General features: G+C 37.5%; 1 protein-coding gene across 3 annotated transcripts; it reads left to right on the forward strand.

Annotated features, from left to right (window-relative positions):
- Window positions 1-1,890: 1,890 nt before the first annotated feature.
- Window positions 1,891-22,497, forward strand: LOC129262205 (serine/threonine-protein kinase RIO3-like). 3 transcript variants are annotated; one of them, XM_054900288.2, is made up of 12 exons: window positions 1,891-1,995; window positions 4,043-4,403; window positions 5,367-5,521; window positions 6,733-6,840; window positions 7,581-7,699; window positions 10,987-11,130; window positions 12,182-12,309; window positions 13,843-14,025; window positions 14,963-15,122; window positions 15,748-15,918; window positions 17,227-17,334; window positions 17,681-22,497. In XM_054900288.2, exons 2-12 carry the CDS (start codon window positions 4,246-4,248, stop codon window positions 17,885-17,887), a joined length of 1,641 nt encoding a protein of 546 aa, XP_054756263.2. In that variant the 5' UTR covers window positions 1,891-1,995; window positions 4,043-4,245; the 3' UTR covers window positions 17,888-22,497. The 3 variants fall into 3 exon arrangements, with proteins under 3 accessions (XP_054756263.2, XP_063958232.1, XP_063958239.1); XM_064102162.1 differs by having other exon boundaries at window positions 1,902-2,108; XM_064102169.1 differs by having other exon boundaries at window positions 1,906-2,067.
- Window positions 22,498-22,967: the final 470 nt, after the last annotated feature.

Below are 22,967 nucleotides of genomic sequence, written 5' to 3' on the forward strand. Positions count from 1 at the left end.
AAGGGAGAGAGGGAAGGAAATTGTAAGACTCCAATGGGAGAGAGGGAGGGGAATTATAAGACTGGAGAGGGAGATGGGGTAATGGGAGAGAGGGTGGTGAATGATAGAGGGGTGGAGAATTATAAGACTGGAGTAAGAGATGGGGTAATGGGAGAGAGGGAGAAGAAGAGGAGGAGAAGACTGGAGAGAGGGTCATGGGAGAGAGGCCCAGAGAGGGACTCACAGAATGATAGAGGGGTGGAAAATTATATAAAACTAAGATATGGGGTAATATGGGATAGAGGGAGGAGAATTATATGACTGGAGTAAGAGATGGGGTAATGGGAGAGAGAGAGAGAAGAGGAAGATAAGAAGACTGGAGAGAGCTAGGGTCATGGGAGAGAGGCCCAGAGAGGGACTCAGAATGATAGAGGGGTGGAAAATTATACAAGACTAAGATATGGGGTAATGGGAGAGAGGGAGGAGAATGATAGAGGGGAGGAGAATTATAAGTTAGACTGGAGTATATGGGGTAATGGGAGAGAGGGAGAAGAAGAGTAGGAGAAGAAGAGGAGGAGAAGACTGGAGAGAGGGTCATTGGAGAGAGGCCCAGAGAGGGACTCACAGAATGATAGAGGGGTGGAAATAAAACTAAGATATGGGGTAATATGGGATAGAGGGAGGAGAATGATAGAGGGGAGGAGAATTATATGACTGGAGTATGAGATAATGGGTATAGTGGGAGAGAGAGGGGGGAGAATTAATAGAGGAGAAGACAAGACTCATATGGCGGTCCATGATGGAGCAATGATGGGGTAATGGGAGAGAGGGAGAAGAACGATAGAGGGGAGGAGAATTATAAGACTGGAGTAAGAGATGGTAATGATCGAGAGAGAGAGAGAGAGAGGGGTGGGGGGGGGGGGAATAACAGAGGTGCCGGGAGGAGAATTATAAAACTGCGGCATAGAAGAGATGGGGTACCTAGTGCATGCATGGGAGAGAGGGAAGAAAATGAATGAGGGAAAGAGAAATTCTGGAGAGATATAGGGTAGGAGATAGGTTAGGGAGAGATCGAAGGGAAGAATGATAGAGGGGAAGGGAATTAATATAAGACTGGAGTATATGATCTGAGATAATGGGTAAGAGGGAAGAAAATGATAGATAGGCCGCCTAAATAGACTGGATCGAGTTGAGATGGGGCGGGTACGTAGAAGATCGAGAGAAGGAGAAATGGGAGAGCGGAGTCCGAGACTTGACTCGAGTGGGTGTAGGAGAAAGGGGGTAATGGAAGAGAGGGAGGAGAGTGAAAGAGGAATAACGCGATAAGACTGGAGAGATCGAGATGGGGGTAAATGAGATTCATGATAAGACTGGGCTATAGAGCTATATAGGAGTATAGGGACAGAGGAGGAGAATAGCCGAGAATATGGGGAGCTAGAAGTATAAGGCTGGAGTAAGAGATGCGGGTATATAGTGAGAGAGCTAGGTAATGGGAGGGAGGGATCTAGGAGATTGATCGGGAGGAGAATAAGAATTACTCGAGATATTGTGAGGAGAGAAAGGGAGTAACGCGGGCTTTATTTACTGGGAGAAAGGGAGTATAGGAGGAAACTGTCGTGATAGGGGAGAAGAATAAGACTGGAGTCAGGAACTATATATAGGTCCATGACTTGAGTAAGAGATGGGGTAAGAGATTGACAAATAGAAAAAAAGTATAGAAGCTAGAATAGTAAAAGAAACAATCAAAACACAAATCGGCCTCGGATCGGGGAAAATGGAATATGGGTGATGAATATCTTAGCGGCAACGGTCTGCCGGCCTCGAGTGCGTGAGATTGGTACCCATTCTTAGTCAGATGTTGCCTGAACTTTCCGTAATAATGTACGTGGATAGCCAACCTAAGCTCTTATAGCTACCAGTCCGATTACCCGATGTTGTGCAATCCGCCGGGTTGCTATTTCGGGAACATTACGTTCGAAAACAAGCACAATTACACCATAATACAATCCTTTCTGAGTAAGTTTGCTTATATTTGTGAAAGGTTACCCTTTAATGGTACAACTTTTATTTTTGGAGTGGAATAGAGAGGTGAGGAAGCGTGATATAGCCTCGAATTTATTATTATACCGGTACGTAAACGTAACGAAGTGAGGTTGTTGATGTCGTTGGTACGGTACCGGTACCGTACCGGTAGTAGGATGGGGGGGTCGGGTGTCCGGACACTTTATATTTTTGAAGCCTTCTTTTTTGTATTTGGATTACACTAAAAATATGAATTCAACAGTTGTAATCATCTTATATTTTGTTCTCTATAATATTTCCTTACATTTTGTACTAAAAATTGATGACACTTCGCTTGTAAATTTTTCCAAAGGACTTTCTAAAATTGATCGTCCGGACACACAACCTGTCCGGACACACAACAACTGGGTAGGCCTATACTACATGTACTACATGTACGGTACCTCGGGCATGTCGGGCGAGGTTTCGTATACTGTCTATATAGGCCTAACTTAGTATAGCGGGAATTTATTCATCCGAGGTTGGACTTGTAAGGATTTGTACCTTCATCAGTAGAGATGAATCGGTTGTCTCACAATGTAGACAAACCGAGGTTGGACTAGCTGGCATTACTATTTTTTTCTGAGGGGCGAAGCCCCGATGGCGATGGTGATGGCGATGGAAAAATAGTGATTTTGCCAGTACAACCGAGGTCGAGGATGAATAATTCCCTTTTTTAAAATCATGTTTATACTTTCGAAATAATACATTTGTTTTATAATTATATCCTACTTTGACTCTATTACTATTAGAGCAATACTATAGTCTAGATTTAGATCTTGATTGTACTCGTACTCGTAGTTCATCCTTTATCAATCTGAACCAAACCTGCTGCGCTGACTCACTCACACGTATTGCGAGGTTAGTAGTATTAGTATACTGACCTACTTTTCCTGAAGCGCTTAGCCACTGAATCAATGCGTATTACTATTAGTGCATAGTGCTTGCGCCATGATCATGATCTGTGACGTCAATGATGGAATAGTCGACTATTCCATCATTGACGCCACGGAATAGCACATTTTCTTCGGTGGGCGTTTCATTTTCGAAATCATCGCAAAATAGTGAGAATATGTTTGGTCACATGATCCTATTTAAACCAATCAGCATAGGTCCTACATGTTTTAACTTATGAAGGATATAATCTAGACTACAGCCTAGGCTCCACTATACACCGCCACCTACCCCACAGAAAAATCAAGCCATAGTCATAGAAGTCATGTGTTGTGGATGCCAGAAGTGGGCGATAAATACGGTACTCGCTCTCAAAAACCAGTGACAAACTCACTTTTTGGTAAAAAAAAGGCAACATGTCCTGTAAAAAAAAGACATTTATACTAAGCGTACTCTACAATGACTAAACTTACCATCGCAACTAATTGGATGTGGACACACTACACAGACTCGCTCCTTGCCCTTCTTTTTGTTTTTTCATGCTTTTTGTTTCTTCAGTTTAGTAAAGTCTAAAAAAAAATGGTGATTTGAAGCCGGTTCGCAGTTCCCCACAAGTATTAATTCACTGCCGAATCCAAAATGGCGAACGCGAATTCGTGTTAAAGGTATTCAAAGTAGATGCAGTGATCACTGACTCTGGACATTATTCCTGTATTTGACAACTCTTTGGCTGAATTAGGAGTGCCCTCTGAGGCCGAGGTTGAGTCTGTGACTGTGTTGTTGCTTAGTTAAAGATTTTCAGTGAGTGACCTAGGCCCTAGGTTATACAGTTTCGCGGGCTTGGGGCATTGTGAGAAACTTCTCAACTTGATGTAAAAGTCTATGGAGGACGGGGATGCCTCGAAGCCTCAGCGCAGCAGAGTCTATTCTGACCAAAATGACTGATTTTTTTGTGTGTATAATCAGCGTCAAGACACTTGTAACGCTACAGTAAAGTAGGCATATTTTCGAGTTGGGCAAATATTCAAGTGTGATTTAATTCCTGAATGAAAATAGACATTTGGGCTGAATACGAAATTATTTATTTCTTTTTCTTTCTCTGTTCTAGGTATCAGGGATATCCCAGACAATCGATTTCCCCCAAAGCTCCATATAAAGGGGGAAGGCCTGTCAACCATTTAGGATACAAGAATCACTGGAGCAAGACAAAGCAAGAAGAAAAAATATACCTCACATTCATCTCCTTTTGGAACATCACCTTGACAACAATAATTCAATTTCGACAAGAATTTCTGAAATACAACTGAAATCATGAGTACTGGAGGAAAAGTGGCCTGGCCTGCTGCCAACCCGTGGGGGAAGAGCCCGCCTGTTGCTGTTTCATCACTGAGTAGCGTCATGGATGAGGAGTATGCCTTGCAACTGCAGAAGGAGGAGGAGAGAGTTGATGTGCCCAAAGCTCAAGCAAGGTGAGGGCTTGATATGAATAGGACATTGTCACGTGATACTGCCAGGGATTGTAGTCGAGGCAAACATCTTGGCCTCAGCCCGATTCACATGTAAAAAGTCTATGGGAGATGGTTTTCTCCAGTGACCTTGTGATTTGGAAGTACCGGCCTTGACTATATCCCTGGATACAGCCATTAAAGATAAATGCCAGTGGTGGTAACGATTTGAAAATGAGTTCGCACAGAATCAAATTAAAATAACCACAAAAGTGTCGGTATGTATGCTGAAGGATTCTCAAAAAAATTGTTTAACTACTGAGAAATGAGCAAAATAAGGATGATATTCCATGAAATGTTGGTTCTTTTTCCAAGCAATAAAAGAAACCGTGTGCTTATCTCTGTTGGTAATCTTCAGTGCGATTGTTTTTCAGCTTAGATTTTAAAGATGTCACAAACTTCAGTTATCTAACTGTACCATATTTTGATCGGATGATATTTTGACTATTGAGTTGACCTTAGTTTTGTAGACTTTCTCATGAGATTAGTGTTTACTGCAACTACTTTCATTATTATCTCAGTCCCTCCAGGACTTTACACATGGTGTACCTCAAACCACTTCCGCAAATACTTTCATTCATCTTTAAACATCGGTAGTTAATGTAAACATCTGTAAAATGAATTTAAAAATCCTTTAAAGATACTCAATCTTTTCTCATAGTATTATACCTTCATTCAAATGCATCATGTGACATAGCCTGAATAAAATAAAAAAAAGGGGGGGGGGGGCACACAGTGACTGAGCATTCATGCCTCCCTCAAGTTCTAATTACTTTAATAATCTTAAATGAAAAATTTGACCAAACATCCATTCAATATTCATGTAATTTATATTGGCTGCAAAGCAAAAGATACAGTGTATTAATTAAAGCACAACGATGATTTTTACACATTTTTAAAAATGCTTTCTGATTGATTTTATTGTAGTCCCACATATGACATCGCATGTGATGTGCAGACTGAAGATGGCAAGGAAACCAGCAGTGATCTCCTACTGGCTCAGATGCTTCAGCTTCAGTATGACCGAGAGTACGATGCTTCACTCACAAGAGAGGAACAGAAATACAACAAAGATAGCAAAGGTGAGGCTATATGAAGTCAAGGGGGACTGTTTCACAAAAAGTTAAGTATGACTTAGAGTAGCACTTAAATGCCTAGTTGCGTGCGGTATAAAAGGCATGGCCGCATTGGTCAGATCATGCCAAGAAAAACGCGTACTATTGCGCATTGATCAATAAGATTGTGCGTTGCATATCATGTACGTGTCTGTATTTAAGTGCGACTCTAAGTCATACTTAAATCATTCGCAGCTCAGTGAGTGTGGTTTATTCCTATTTAGAAGAATTCTGATTAAAGTGAGAGTTTCAAAGCAATGTTGAAGTTGAAAAAAAAATATATATATAAAATGTAAAGTTAGGTAAGATGGAAGTGGAGTTGACTAATTTTGCTTACTTTTATTTCCTCCTTTGTATTAAAGTAAAAGCACCTGACCAATAATAATAGCTGTATCTTTTCATGCTGGAATCTTGCAAGTAGTGTCGGACAATATTTTTTATATTATTGAAATTATGCGATATTGAAAAAATATTGAATATATGATAATAGTGTTATGATTTTGGTGATATAACGTTTCCACGTTATATCACCAAAATCATAACACTATTATCATATATTCAATATTTTTTCAATATCGCATAATTTCAATAATATAAAAAATATTGTCCGACACTACTTGCAAGATTCCAGCATAGGCATCGGGCGATAAATACTCGCTCTCAAAAACCATAGACACCATATTCCCAAAATATTGTTTATCATGAAAAGTTGATCACTCTTTATTGACCACAAATGCTGCTGCATATTGCTTTAAATCAACTCAGTACTTGGTACATGTAAGTTAGTACCCATTTCCCCCTTTCCTGCTCTCACGGAATTGCAGCTTACAATGAATTTTCAGATTCAGCGATATTTTCTGGTGGTAATTAACTAAAATTAAAATAAAATATCGACAAGCTCTACTTGCGAGCATCTAGTCATCTGTAATCATGATTTTGCACCTCTTATTAAAAATAGAAATAAAATTGGGAATGCAAGAAAGTCTTTTTAAAAGATACATAGCCTCTTTGAATGCTGATATAAGGACTGCAGCTGTTCCATATTTATTCATTTATTTTAATTTTGTGTGTGTTTAGTTCAATTCTGTGAACAATTTATTTTTTGTCTTAAATGAATTATAAAGATTTAGTACTTAATGCTGCAATTAAAACATCTTCACCCCCCTTCCATTCAACAGTGAGCATTTCTTTCTCAAACTACCGTTCTGTCCACCCTGCATATGATGACGACGACGACGATGAAGACGATGATGATTTTCAAGAAGAATGGATTCTCGGTGATGAAGGTAAATAAGATAAAACTTGGCTTTACCTGCTTTCTCTTCATTCTGTTTGGTTTCGCCCCACATGGTGTAACTATGCGAGTTCATCTGCAACCAGCTCGTCTCTTAGCCATTTGATCAAATTGCCATTAAGCCCATTTACCATTTTGTCTAATTTACAGTTAGGCCATACTCATTTTGTCTAATATCCATTTGGTTTAATGCCATTTAGCATATATTATTAGACTAATGTTTATGAATCAAATCTCAGATTACAAAGTGCAAAGTGATGATAAGTAAACAAAGTGGAAATTTGACTGTGTGGGCATTCGACTAAAAAAAGGACAATTAGCCCTTTTACCCTTTTGTCTCATTACCAATTAGGTTATCATTGTGTGACAATAGGTCTAAATGACATTTAGTCTGAATGGGTAATAGTCTATGTGTAGTAGGCCTATAGTTTTTTTTTCTTCAGTTTTTAGTGCTGTTTTATTCTTTTTCTTTTTTTTTTAACTTGAAAGAGAGTCAATGAAAAACAACTGTTCTTTGTTTTGCAAAAGAAGTGATGATTTTTTTTTATGGTAGCCAATCTTAAACATTTCCTTGAACATCTAAAATAAAGATGAGTTTTGAGTCTATGTTTCAGGAATGCATTAGGTGTACTAAGTATACATGCAAATTATGCATGTTTTGTAGGTATAACATCAGTTTTTAAGTAACAATGCTGTAAAGGGAATCTCTAAACATCTGTCCCAAATTTTCAGGAAGAGAAGCAGAATTACTTGGAGCTGGAAGCACTCCCGCTGGACAAAAGAAGTCTATCGTTACCAAACATGACGCACAAGTATGTGGAAGGAAGAATGCCAGTCGAGTGATGGATCAGGTAGGCAAGCCATATTTGATTTTTTTTTAATCATTATTTTTTTAATAGCAAGAGACATTTTAGCTCCAGGCCATCGGCGATATTATTTTGTTCGTTTGTTATTAGCAATTTTTAATTGATGTCACTTACTTGTACTATCTAGATTTACCATTTTTAAAAGGAATCTGTTCGTGCCAGTCATTGGTTTGTTTGCAATTTTCCAGAGCTACAATTAAAGTGACTGGTTAACATTGGTTTGACTTTTAAAAAATCTGAGCTAGAAGGTCACACTTGTCACCTGTGTCTGTGATATGTTACAAAAATGAAGCCAAGAAAAAATTGCGTTCGAAAATAATTTTTTAGTGCTTCAAAAATTGAAATATAAAGTGACCGAAAACACCTTCTGAATTTCATCCCATAAACTTATGTGTACTATTTAGGCGTCTATAAGACGCCTATTTACAAAATCGGGGTTTGCCTCGTAGTTTTAGCTTTTCATTCTCAATAATGGTTGTTTTCAGGGTTTATTAGTTCTAATACGTGCACTTGTACACATGTTTCATCTTGGTTTGATAATTTTTTAAATCGGCTGCTCACAAAGTTAAACAATACCTTTAATGTATAGATGATGACTCTTGCTTTTATGAAATGTATTAAATGATCTGAGTTATGTAAGGATTTAATCACTCTATTCATATTATCTAATGTAAAAGAGAGGGAGAGAACAATTGAAAAATTAAAGAAGAGTTCTCTATTTAAGCATCTTTACTTGATCTTAGATCTTATGTCTTTCCTAATTTCCCATCACCTTGTTAATGATGTCAATTACTTGCACTTTTTCACCAGAATGCTCTTTGGGATGTAAAGATTATGAAACGTTAAAACATGCGCTATGGAATCGTAGCTACGTACAAACAATTTGGAATGAATTCAAAGTTTATTTATCAATGTTTGATTTTTCTAATATGAATGAACAGACCGTCATTATAGGATTTTTAGAAAAACAACAAGGTATTAAGATAAAGGATCATATCTTATTGCAAAAAGATGTATTTACACAAGTATGAATTGTGATAATAAGCCAAGCATTGACTGTTTTAAAAGAATGTTATTTTCTTCGGTATACAGAAGAAATGCACATTGCTATTAAGGGAAGGAAAATTGTATCTCTACCAAAGAAAATGGAAATGTGTTATGCCAAGGCTCCACATTAACTTTTTTTGGTGGTGGCCCGTTCGGGCCACCAAAACCATCAAATAATTTTTTTTGGTGGCCCGATATTAAAGTTTGGTGGCCCGAAAAATATTTAAAAAAAAACATTAAAAATGAATAAAACAAACTTCTGAAATATTAATTCTGCAGCCACTACCACTAAGTTACTTTCACTTTATACATCTTGTATGTAAACCTTGTTTGCTGTTATTTTACTTTGCTAATTGATAATTGTTTCTATCGTTGTAAAAATGAAATGATTGAAAGTGAATAAATGAATTGTATTGTTCGCAGGTTGTGTGGACTTTGTTTTTAATCTCTGTATAGAGATAATGGTATAGTAAATAAATAGTGCATAGCAAACTCAGATAGATGTACAAAACAATGGTTTTTCCTTCCTTCCTCTTTGAATCCTAAAACCTAGATTATGCATGCCCCAAATCCAGTTTATTTCTGTTTTCTCTTTTGCAGCATATTATAGAAGGAGAAAATCACAGAAAAATATGCTGCAAAATTAGAACAATGCATAAAAGGGGTAAACAAACGAAAATAATTTTCAAAAAGTATATAACAAAAAGAAAACAAAAATGATAAAAGAAATTAGTGAAATAAAACTAAAGAAAGAAAATGAAAAAAACAAAAAAACAAAGAACAGGGGAAAAAAGAAAAAAAGAAAAGAAAAAAATTAGAGAGAAAAAAGAAAAGAAAATGAAAGAAAAATTAATAAAACAAAGTTAATGTAAAACTGGGGAAAAGGGGAAAATTAAGAAGCCATTACATTATTTTTTAACAGCTGTGGCAACAGTCTATTCTGACTGGAATATAATTAAAAGCCAAGCAAATAATTTTCACTTACCTTTTGGGAATGGCACATTTCTATTTTTATATCCTTTAGTTTGTATTATTTTATTTTCAGTAGAAACATATTTTTTAATCAGGCATATTCAATGGGAAGGGGTATAAATGGTTTAACCACTGTCAAAAAAAAATGAAAGAAAAAAAAAAGAGAACGGCAAAAAATATATCTGGAAAAAAAGTGTGAGAAAAGTCCTTCCCTATATTTGCCAAAATGTTGGGAAAAAAAATCACATTTCATATCAATGAAATGCCTTCCCAAAGTATTTACTTTCTCAAGAGTGGTTTAAGAAGTCATTTATAAACAAGAAAGAAAGAAACTGTCTGTTTGTTTAAGGCTAGAAAATACACAGCTTCGAAAGAAACCAAGTATCAACATACATACAAATGCACACGTGGGACTGTGATGTACTCGCCTATGTGTTTTTATGTGTATTAATTCATGTGGAAATCGGTCTTTTTGAGTCAAAAGAGAGGTCATAATTCCTCTTCTTAATACTTGCAAATAATCAGGGTACACCAGATTTTCGTAATATAGACTGTAGAAGGGCATTTCATTGGTGTAAAAGGTGACTTTGACTTAGATTTTCAAAGTTCTGTGGAAGATTTCTCAGCAGCAACATTTTTTATCGCAGCTCCCCGAGTCTGAATAGGCTGAGCTAGATCTAGAGCACAGCTGTATGCAGTGGCTTCATGCAAAGTTCACGCCAGCCGGCCGGCGCGGTTGGCTGGATAATAGCTGCTGTATGCTATAGCTGTAGGCCTAATATGCAAACTTTGTGTGTGTGTATTTGTGTGTAAATCAACAAAAAGGGCGCATGACAAACTGGCTTGCAATTTGAGCTGTAGAAAGTTGATAAATGCTTGCAAAATTGGGAGGAAAATTGCGCTACTTTGAAAATTATTGGTTGCCCGATTCGGGCCACCAAAACTTAACATTTTATCAATAATGGTTGCCCGAGGTGAATTTTTGGTGGCCCCGGGCCACCGGGCCACCGCTAATGTCGAGCCTTGGTTATGCCATTATTTGCTTCTAGTCACTGCTAAAAATGATTGGGAGTTATTTCGGTTTATACCTACGTTTTCTTCTTATATTATACAGCATTCCTATACTTATTTTGTTATACACATTACTATGTATAAATGCAAAATGTATGAATGTATCCTTATCGATTTATATTTGTATAAGTATCAATAGATATCATTGAAATATAAAAAAAGAATTGCACTTTTTCTTTCAGTTTCCCCCTGATTTTCCGAGTGGTAATAGCTTTGGGATGGATATGAAGCTATCAAACAGCGTCTACAACGTCCTTAAGATTCACTCACAGAAAGAAGAGAGTAAAGCACAGAGATTACACGAGAAGAAAGAACATTCAACTGCCGTAAGTCTTGCGTATAAAGTTACTGTATCAGCAAACTCCTGATTTTAGGCTTTGCTTATTTACCTATGGAAATAAGTGGTAATAGTGGTTCCAGATGAACTTAAATAACAATATTTCAAGTCATTGTTTTATCAATTGGGAGCTAAAGATTTCACAGCCTTCCCATGACATGGAATCTTTTAACCCTTAACACTGCGTCTGTTGAATATCATAGCCCAATCAGAGGTGATACTTTATGGGGAAACCTTGTATCTAACCTCTCTACACTTTCGATGCCCACTTGAATTCTTTGCTGTAAATGTCATCTGTTAAGCAAACATGTTTAAATTGTACCAAACTATTGTAAAACAGAAATGGATCAATTTAGGCTGTTGTGTTCAGTGATCATATGACATAGCAAGAAATATATTCCTGATAAATTGATAGGAAATGTTAATTTTTTCATTGTGCACAAGCTGAAATTCTTATCAATTTTACATGTCCACCATTGTCCAATTTCCACTTCTGAATATATGTCAATTTCTGCACATGTCATAAAAATTGTGAATATTATAAAATTCACAATTGTCTATAATATGATAATATAACATCTTCTTACAACTCTAAATATATTAAACAAAACAAAATCACATTTGCCTAGAGTAAATAATGAAAATGAAATGAAAAAAAGAAATGAAAATAAAATGAAAATGAAATGAAATAATACGTATGTACCTATTAAAGCTTCTTTATTTATTTACTATCTATTGTCCACGGCAGACTGCATCAATGAGTCAGAAAGAAGAGGATCGAGGGTATTTGTATTCCAGTTCATCGTGACTTAGCCGTGAACCAGAATAGCCTGGTGGTTGAGTCACTGCCTGGCAAGCAGTAGATGGCAGGTTCAAATCCCACTGGTTCCAATTTTTTCTGACTTATGATTTTCATTACAGATTGAGCATGCGATCTTAAACAATTAGGAGTAATGCAGAAAATTTGTTTACAAATACGTATGTACTTTATAATATCCGTAACTCTTCATTTCCCAACTCTTTATATTTGATTTAATTAGGAAATGGCTGTTGATTCTCGTACCAGAATCATGTTGTATAAGCTGGTCAATAATGGTCTTCTAGATTCCATCACTGGTACCATCAGTACCGGTAAAGAAGCAGTCGTCATCCATGCATACGGAGGACAGTAAGTAACATGCCCTATTAGAAAGCCTTCTCGGTTCCATCACATTTGCTCCGGCGACGATTGCTCTGATGGAAAATCTGTGCGTTAAGCCAAACCTAGAACTTAACCTCCAAAACCAAATAAACCCATATCCTAATCTTTACAATATTCCGAACAATTACATTCCTGACTCTGCCCCCATGCCCCCTGAGATCAACATACCTCGTGTCACCTCCTTTTCAGAGTGTAGGGTAACCATGCTGATCTGTAATAAGTAAGATGTACCAATTTAATTCAAGATATGATAAATGGTAAATACTATGGACTAGCATTGAGAGAGATGTAACATTTATTACACCAACTAGAACTGTATTACCCTGAGTCGAAGATGAGGGCAATACAACTTGACTTCATAAGGCAATAATTGTTGCATGTCCCCAAAGTATATAGTCTGTAGTAATTTTGGAACTAAATTCACGATGACCGAGTATGCTCTTCTGAAGTTGGCTCAGTCGGTTAAGTGTCTGCCTGTTGAACCAAAGATCGTGGTTTCGAGTCCACCCCGGGCGGATGACTGAAGCCAGTGCATTGTGTGTAAAAGTCTCTCCCCTGTTTCATAGATGCAGGCTATGTTACAGTGGAAAACACTCTGTCCCTTGAATAGGACGTTAAATGGAGGCCCTGTGTAGAGGAGTGTCACCACCTTTGCACGTTAAGAGCCCACTGCACTATTCGAATAAGAGTAGGGGGAAACCCTGATGTAGTGGTCCACCTGCATTCCCCCAATCAGTTATATCGGGAGGAGAGACCTGCAGGTCACAGTTCTGTGTGCGCGCCCTTCTAGGCGACCCAGATTGGCTGGCTCCTCCAAAAATGCACCTTTGAACGTCTTTGACAGATATATGGCGCTATACAAATGCTGTGCATCATCATCATCATCAAGTTGCAAAGCATTCATAATTGCCACCCCCTCCCCCCCCCCATTTCATAATTTCAAAACATATAAATCTTTAAAAATTGAAGTGATTGATTCTATGCTTTTTCACTCCAAACGTGGCTCCAATAAATTTTCTCATTAAAAAAAAAAGATAATAAAAATGTAAGCAAAACAAAAGAAGTCATGATAAATTTTTTTCTTACAAAAAATGAGATATCAGATTTCATTGTATTCTTTTTTGGTCTGTTTGATTAAATAACATTACACAGAGCACAATTACCCAAATTGACCATATTAGGAAATAAGTGTTAAAGAGCATATAGCCTATAGTTAAAACTCACCTGGCTAAAGTGACCAGTAGCCATTAATGAAGAGAATACACTAACAAATATCTCCACAATATCTAGGCAATGAAATTAATAATGCTGAATAAGTAATGAAACGATTTTGTAGCAGAGCTGTTACAATTTAATTGATCGCTTAACCCATTAATAACTTTCATCATGTAATTCATTTAGGCTTTATACAAGGACTACTTGGTTATTGTAGGAAACTTGTTGAAGAATGAATTAGAAACAAAACAAATTCTAATCATTATTATTTTGTTTTCTAACTAGGATGGACGACCACATTATACCAGCCGAGTGTGCGTTGAAGGTCTTCAAGACGACGCTAAACGAGTTCAAGACAAGGGATCAGTATATCCGCAACGATTATCGGTTCAGAGCTAGGTTCAAGAAGCAGAACCCTCGAAAGTTCATCCACATGTGGGCTGAGAAGGAAATGCATAATCTCAATAGGTAAATGATATACTTAGTAGATAAATGTAGCAGTAATAATCTTGTCACATCAGTCCATACTATGCCTGGGACGAATACGTTTGCCAGGGTAAACAAACAAATAGTTCTATTAATCGAGATTCCTGGATTGTCAGAAATCACAAAGAGGTTGACCTACATGTATTGCATGACATTGGTCACACATAATAATAATAATGATACACAGTTCTTGTATAGCGCATATCACAATTATGAATAATGTCTCTATGCGCTTCCAAAGGACTTGGATATTATTACCCCAGCTGTAGCTTGTCAGCCGTAATTACTAAGATTACAGCGCACACGCATTTCAAGGAATAAATTCCTGCCAGGTACCCATTCACCTCACCTGGGTTGAGTGCAGCACAATGTGGATAAATTTCTTGCCGAAGGAAATTACGCCATGGCTGGGATTCGAACCCGCGACCCTCTGTTTCAAAGTCCGGAGACTAATCCACTGGGCCCAACGCTCCACACGAATAATGATCGAGCTGATTCAGTAAAGTGTCCAAGTACAATGCTTGTGACATGCACATCAATACAGCTGAATGATGTGGCAGCGATGCCTAAAGTTACAACAATGCATTACTTACACATTGAAATAAATGTTTTGAATGTGACGGGGCTCTCTGTTAGCGCTCTGTAAGGCTAACAACGTTTTTGTGCGGCCGGCACTGGTGTTGACTAACAATTTTTTTATTTATCATTTAACATGCCTTTCTTGATAATACTCTACTTTCTAACCTTCCTCTTTCTCGCCTATCCATTTCACTTCTACGATGTTCTACCTCTATCCACTTTTCTCAGTCCATTCAAGACTCACCACATGGTGTACCGTAGACCACTTCTGCGGTTGTCCATACCACTATGCAAACTTCCATCTAATCTGATAATATCTTGTACACCCTTTCTTGTCCAGGATGCGAGAAGCTGGGATCAGGTGCCCGGAGGTGGTGTTGCTACGGAAACACATCCTGGTGATGTCATTCATCGGTAAAGACCAGAAGGCAGCTCTCAAACTGAAGCATGTCAAATTCTCAGTCAGCGAGGCGCAGTGTGTCTATGAAGAATGCCTGGAGGTAGGGTTCATCCAAATCTTTAATGATTATGATAAGAATCAGTGCTGTAGCAATGCTGGTTGGTGTCAGGCGGGCCCGCCCAGTGCTCCGAATTTGAGCCCAGCATGCCCCCCTAAATTGCTTGAGAATTTGCAAAATTTACCCCTCAATTTGATGACTTTAGCCTCTTAAAAGTACTAAAACCCTGGACCCCTGCCATTCAGACAGATCTCATAACTTATATATTATGCTAATAAATGCATAAAATTATATTTTTTTGCTCTAAGAAGCCCCAAACTGCTATCTTTTCATTCACAAACTCTCTGTAGGATTCTGATCAAATGTACTTAAAGAAGAAATAATATTTATTTCTTATGTATTTTATTGTAATTTTTTCTTTCAATGGAAATCGTCAGTGACTTTATTCAGATCATAAACAAGATGCACTTAATTGAGTTTAACCCTAATAGTTCTTGGGTATTTTTTATTCTTGTCACTCCAGGGGGGGGGGGGGGGGCTTAATGGCCATAATGATGTCGGGCAGTCTTAAGAAAACCTTTTCAATCATTAGTCCTTTATTCCCATTTGATGGATAAAAGCAATTTATTTGATTTTCTATATGATTTTCTATTTTGTCTCTCCGTAGATGATAGAGAAGTTATACCGCCAGTGTAATCTGGTCCATGCTGATTTGAGTGAATATAACATCCTGTGGCATGAAGGTCATCTATGGTTCATCGACGTCAGTCAGTCGGTAGAGCCAACGCACCCTCATGGTTTGGAGTTCCTCCTCAGGGATTGTACAAACATCAGCAACGTAAGTAATAGAGGACATTTTCACGAAGCTACTTAGACCCTGTTCACATCTACTTCCTTTAACCAGTTTAGTGGAAACCAGTTTTCCGCTTAGATTTTACGATTTCACAAAGTTCAGTTAATGTAACTGTACCTGGGGGGTGTTTCACAATGATTTAACTTATTTAAGTATGACTGAAAGTCGCACTTAAATGCCGACGCTTACATTATATGCAACGTGCAGTGTTATTGATCAATAAGCAGTAGTGCGTGTCCTTTGGCATGATCTGACCAATGCGGCCATGCCTTTTATACCGTGCGCAACTAGACATTTAAGTGCGACTCTAAGTCATACTTAAATCTTTGTGAAACACCCCCAGATCTACTACATGTAGATCTACAGTGATAGAGTGACAATAGGCCTTTGTTTTACAAACTTTGTCATGAAATTAGTGTTAAATGAAACTACTTAGATTTATCTTTAAAAATGAAATCATGTAGGTGCTCTCCTTTCTGGAGTCTTTTTTTCGTATTATGATAATTATGGTAAAATTGATTTATGTCTTGATGAAATGGAGCCCTAGATTCTTTGATTAGAGATGGACCTACCATGATTAGAGTCATGGGTAATTAAAAGCAAGCAATAGGTTACTGACAAAATAAAAATCCAGACATATAAACTCTTTCATGGAGTGTTGTGGCCCAGTGGATTAGTCTCCAGACTTTGAAACAGAGGGTCATGGGTTCAAATCCCAGCCATGACGTAGTTTCCTTCAGCAAGAAATTTATCCACATTGTGCTGCACTCAACCCAGGTGAGGTGAATGGGTACCTGGCAGGAATTTATTCCTTGAAATGCCGAGCGCTGGAAGCTAGCTGCTTGAGCTACAGCCGGGGTAATAATATCCAAGTCCTTTGGAAGCCATAGAGATGTGTGGAAGCGTCGTGGTGTAGCAGTTCTGACTCTCGCCTTGTAATCAGAGGGTCGTGTGTTCGAATCCCACCATGGCCTAGCGTCTTTTGGCAAGGTGTCAATCCACACTTTGCCGCTCTCACCCAGGTGCTAATTGGGTACCGGTAGGAAACAACCGTCATTGTGGTTGGTTTAGTAAGTGTGCGCCTAACAGGCTGCTTGAAATGCTATGAATCCAGTGACCGGGTAATAATAATTGTGAAGCGCTTTGAGCAGTCGTAGATTGATAAAGTGCTAAATAGATGCCAATTATTATTATTAGATGTTATTCATAATGTGTTATGCGCTATACAAGAACTGACTATTTATGATTATTATTATTTCAACCTATTATCCTATGTCTGATCTTCCTATGTAGTTTTTCCGTAAGCTTGGTGTCCATGGTGTTCTGAAGCCGCATGAACTGTTTAACAGAGTCACTGGATTGGATCTACAGTACGGCAATGAGCAGGAGTTTCTAGGCCAGGTATGTGTGCATATGGTGTATTGATGAACTTAATCAGTGACTAACACTTTTTGAGGGGATTTACCATAACTCAAAAGGGACCTTAACCAGAAAAGGCCACACAACATCGCAACATCTGCAGCTGCTCTTCCAAAGTTATGCAGCATTTTGTAAGTGCATGTCAGACCCAAAATTGCTCCAAAATGTTCAAGTCTGATTATCTTTCTAGCTAAAATTCATGAATTCATCATTATTGTATTTGTCTTGCATGAGATCTTGCCAGGGAGGGGGGGGGGCATTTTGGGGGCTAAGCTTTAGTATAACATGTAGATATTTTGAGGTTTTTTATTGTGTGTTTTGATTTTAGATTGAAGCCCTTCAGCAGAGTCAGAAGTTCAAACCGTCTAGTCCGAAGGAGAACAACTTTGCTTTTGATTACTTCTTTGACAAGATCAAGGGGGAAGATGCGTCAACACAAGAAGAAGAAGAAGAAGAAGAGAAGATAGGAGGAGGAGAGAATCAAGCTGATGATGGGAGCAGTGTTCAAGCTACGGTTTCCTCAAAGAAGGATTAATTCTCACGATTATGTCGCGCGTGAGGAGATGGAGGGGTTCGGGATTAGTTTGTGTTGAAATATCCAGAAGTAGATTTAGGCGTAGATGACAGTGGCTTTCACCAGAGGTTTTTTTATTACAGAGCTATTTTTATTTTGTCTTTTAATATATTCTTGCGTTCCCTCTAAGTCTTAGTACCGTGGTGTTCTTTCCTATCTCCCACTCTTTCTTTCTGTGTTTTCTCTTTCTTTATCTCTTTCACCCCTCCTATTTTTTCCACCTTCTCTATCCCCCCTCTCTCTTCCCTGTTTCTCTTTCCGTCCCATCCCTTTCTCCCTCTTTTCCTTTCTATCTTGCTTTGTCTCTCTTCACCCCTAGTTCTTTTCTGCTGTCTGTCTATTTTTCTTCCTCTTGTTTCCCCCTCCTTCCCTTTCCCCTCCTTTTCTCCCTCTTTCTCTTCCTGTATTCACCCCACCCACAATCTTTCTCTCTATCCTCATATCTCTATCCTCACATCTCTATCTTCATCTTGCCTTTAAATCTATTTTTGGATACTATTTCACTCATCATGTTAGACCGAGTATGTAATTCAAATTGAATTCCAGGATCCCATCTCACAAAGAGTTGCGATTGATTCAATCGATCTCAACTATATGGAAATCCATCATTGTCACAATTTTCCTACTAAAATTTTGCATGAAGTTCTTTTGTGAGCAAAGAGGAGCACAGCAATTTGTCAAGACAACAAGGAATGTTGTAGTATACGTTTATCTGGTAAACTTTTAAACAAAATGCATTGTAGATGTTGGCGGTGCTGGCTTTCCATAGTTGTGGTTGATGGGATCAATCGCAACTCTTTGTAAGACGGGGCCTAAAGGAATGGTTATGTTAAAAACTGAGCTGTTCAAACTTCTAGACGGGCTGTACGATATGGTAAATGATATAAAATATTGATACATTAAAACTTCAATGAAAAGATGATATTGGGTCCATAGTATATTATGTCTCATATTACTGCATTGTAAAATAGAATAAGGTTTTTGTATGTTTGATGTCTGCTTTGAAATGCTACAGTGAACCAAGGTCATGAATATTACCCCCATTACACTGTCAAATTTGCCAAGAATTGAGGCATCAAAGGCTGTGAAAAGATCAACCCGAACCATTCCTCCCTCATCTGTTGCACCTGGGCTCTGTTGCATAAAAGTTACTATTATGGTAACTGCCACCCAATGGTAACTACCATGGTAACGCTGATCACCAGCCAATCAAAATCAAGGATTCCATGCAAGTTACAATTGCATGGCCAAGTTACCATAATGGTAACTTTTATGAAGAAAAGGTGGTTTATGAACATTATTTGACAATGGTTGACAATTATTCAATCAGGGAATGATTTATCGCCTTGGTTTTTCAGCTGGTGAGAATACCCAAATATGTTCCACTAATATCAGAAATATCAACTGTTCGTTCTTTTTAGTCATTTTTTACTGTCCTTTCATACTGCTGGTTACCTATAAGAATTCAAAATAGTATTATTTACATGTGCATTGCAAATAACCTTGAAATTATCTTTTCTCACCCACAATACTTATAACAGCCCTCAAAATACTGTGATTTTATATTATGTTAACCGTGTAGTATCGTGCAGCCCTGATTGTGAGTAATATTATACATTTTGCCACAACTTGATGAAATAGAAAGAACAGTTTGTAATGTTTATCCGGAAATTAATTGCCAAATATGCATGTTTTAATAGACTATTTTTAAAGGGTCTGTCTTGTTATTAGATTTTGAATTCCTCACCCTAGTACAATGCAGTTATATTGATTGTCTAATGAATGGAAAGAAAAAATTGGACATTTCATACATGTACACCTGAATGACTGTATTTTTAACTTTTAAGACTTACTCAACACTTCAATTAATTATCTTAGGCCTTTGTTTTAAATAAATACCTGACTTAGATTTACATGTATAATAACTTTATGAATATTTTATTCACATTTCTCCCTCATGTTCTCGTTTAATTGTAGAATTATTGTTTTTAATTCAATGACAGCTTTTAATTCTGTTCTGAAGCATTTTCAAACTCAGATGTTTGAGAGAATTTAAAATGTGCATATTAATTTGCAGGTACAATCTATACATGGGCAGAGGAAAGTAATGGATGACAAATGTGATGCGTTGAGTATTGTAACAAGGGCCTGCCAAATGTCGCTGTCTAATGATGTCATCCAAACAATGAGTGTGTATGTTTATATGACTCTCGCTCAGTCTTCATTGATGTCAACAGGATGTGCTTCTAGTTTTTCTGGTGGGTGTTTCATAAAGCTGTTTGTAAGTTAAGAGCGACTTAAGAATGACTGGTGATCCTTTCTTGTGGTAAATGGTATATTCATTGGCGATGATTTTAAAGCGTGTAAGAAAGGATCACCAGTCGTTCTTAAAGTCGCTCTTAACTTTATACGAACAGCTTTATGAAACGGCCCCCAGTTCTGTTATTGTAACTCCTATAGGAACTCAGTAGATCAGCTTACTGCAGGTATAATGCCAAGCTGGTATATAACCAATTTCATAGGTTTATGTCTAAGTTAACCAGGCATAGTGTTATGTTTTTCTCTTTTTATTGAAATCAACTTATTTTTTAAGGGGGGATTTGTCTTTTAAGGTTTGCTCATACATTATGCCCGAGAGTAAAAATCGGGTAGACCACTTGGATAGCCCATACACTATACCTCATGTAATTCATTATTTAATTCGTTATACCGAACAATTTTTGTCTCACCTGCATAGCAGAGTGAGACTATAGGCGCCGCTTTTCCGACGGCGGCGGCGACGGCGATGGCGGCGGCGGCGGCGACGGCGTCAACACCAAATCTTAACCTGAGGTTAAGTTTTTGAAATGACAGCATAACTTAGAAAGTATATGGACCTAGTTCATGAAACTTGGCCATAAGGTTAATCAAGTATTACTGAACATCCTGCCTGAGTTTCATGTCACATGACCAAGGTCAAAGGTCATTTAGGGTCAATGAACTTAGACCATGTTGGGGGAATCAACATCAAAATCTTAACCTAAGGTTAAGTTTTTGAAATGTCATCATAACTTAGAAAAATATATGGACCTAGTTCATGAAACTTATACATAAGGTTAATCAAGTATCACTGAACATCCTGCATGAGTTTCACATCACATGACCAAGGTCAAAGGTCATTTAGGGTCAATGAACTTTGGCCGAATTGGGGGTATCTGTTGAATTACCATCATAACTTTGAAAGTTTATGGATCTGATTCATGAAACTTGGACATAATAGTAATCAAGTATTACTGAACATCCTGTGCAAGTTTCAGGTCACATGATCAAGGTCAAAGGTCATTTAGGGTCAATGAACTTTGGCCAAATTGGGGTATTTGTTGAATTACAGCCATAAATTTGAAAGTGTGTTGGTCTAGTTCATAAAACTTGGACATAATAGTAATCAAGTATCACTGAACATCCTGTGCGAGTTTCAGGTCACATGATCAAGGTCAAAGGTCATGTAAGGTCAAAGAACTTTGGCCACGTTGGGGGTATTTGTTGAATTGCCATCATATCTCTATAAGTGTATTGGTCTAGTTCATAAAACGTGGAAATAAGAGTAACCAAGTATCACTGAACATCTTGTGCGAGTTATAGTAGTTTTCAAAATCAGCACTGCTGCTATATTGAATCGCGTGATGCAGGTGAGACGGCCAGAGGCATTCCACTTGTTAATTGATCCACCTTGTATTAGTTCTTGTATTTGCTATATGATACCATCAATGCTTGCATTGACATTTTTAATTCCCTTATATTGTTATGGTGATAAAATCTTAGACAATTTACAACTTTTTAGGAGAGTGTGAAAACAAACTGGGGGTATTTCACAAAGATTTTAGTACGATTTAGAGTCACACTTCAACGCTGACGTGTACATGATATATAACGCGCAATCTTATTTATCAACTCTTTGAGCAGCGCTGGGTCATGAGCTCGTCTGTGCTTAATTATTTTCAGGGAGGGAAACAGTGGATTGTTTGTTTCAGCATGAAATGCGAAGTTCATGTGGCACTGTTTGTGCATTGGTGTGAGGTACACTTGGAAAAGGTTAATATGCAGTAGTGTATCTTTTTCGCATGTAATGCATGTAAGTGCGACTCTTGAGTCATAATTGAATCTGTGTGAAACACCCCCCTGGTATAGTATTGTTCTCTTCATTACCAGAGTAATAGGCTAGCATTATTTTGCACTTTGAAAGTGTAGACTTAAGGAGCATGATATAGCTCAGAGAATGATATATGATTTTCAAAGAGATTCAATTACTAGGTCCCATATCATTGTGGTGAGTGATAGATATTTTATTATTGATTTTCCAATCTATTTATCGTAATTCCATCAATTCGCTATTATGATAACATGACTAGTCTCATAACCGATTGTTGTGTATATTTCAGTGTTATAATGAAATTGAATTTCTGTCATAATATTTTGAATTTAAATGTGGGAATTTGCATATTTCAAGGGCTAATCAATTATATGGACATTGTTCTCTGTCTTGAACAGGATAAATTCAAATAAAATTCTATAAGGACAGCTTCAAAGGAAAATCAGAGTTGTATATATTTATTTTCACTCATATTCTCATTTCCTATGTCAGTTCTTCTCAGCTTTTTTTTTTTCCTCGGGGGCCCTGTGTGGTTTTATTGATATTTCCAGGCATTTATCTTATTTTCTTCTTATAGAAACACATCAAATAATCACTTTATTTTCAATAGGTCTAATTCGTCTAATTACCAACTCGCCTGCTATCGTTTGGTCTACCATCTGTTCGTCAACTATCCACATGGTCTCATTCCCATTTTGTCCACTCACCATTTCGTCTGATAACCGGTTGGTCCAATAGCCATTTAGTTCATATACCATTTGGTCTAATTAGACTGAGTGTTAATTGGGCAAAGTGAATGAAAATGATAGGTATTAGATGATGTGGTCATAAATGATTATTGGACCGAATGGTTGATAGATTAAATGTTGATGGATGAAATGGCTTTAAAGTAAATGAAGGTGGACCATATGA

This window comes from Lytechinus pictus, chromosome 1 (genome assembly GCF_037042905.1).
Source record: "Lytechinus pictus isolate F3 Inbred chromosome 1, Lp3.0, whole genome shotgun sequence".
NCBI lineage: Eukaryota > Metazoa > Echinodermata > Echinoidea > Temnopleuroida > Toxopneustidae > Lytechinus > Lytechinus pictus.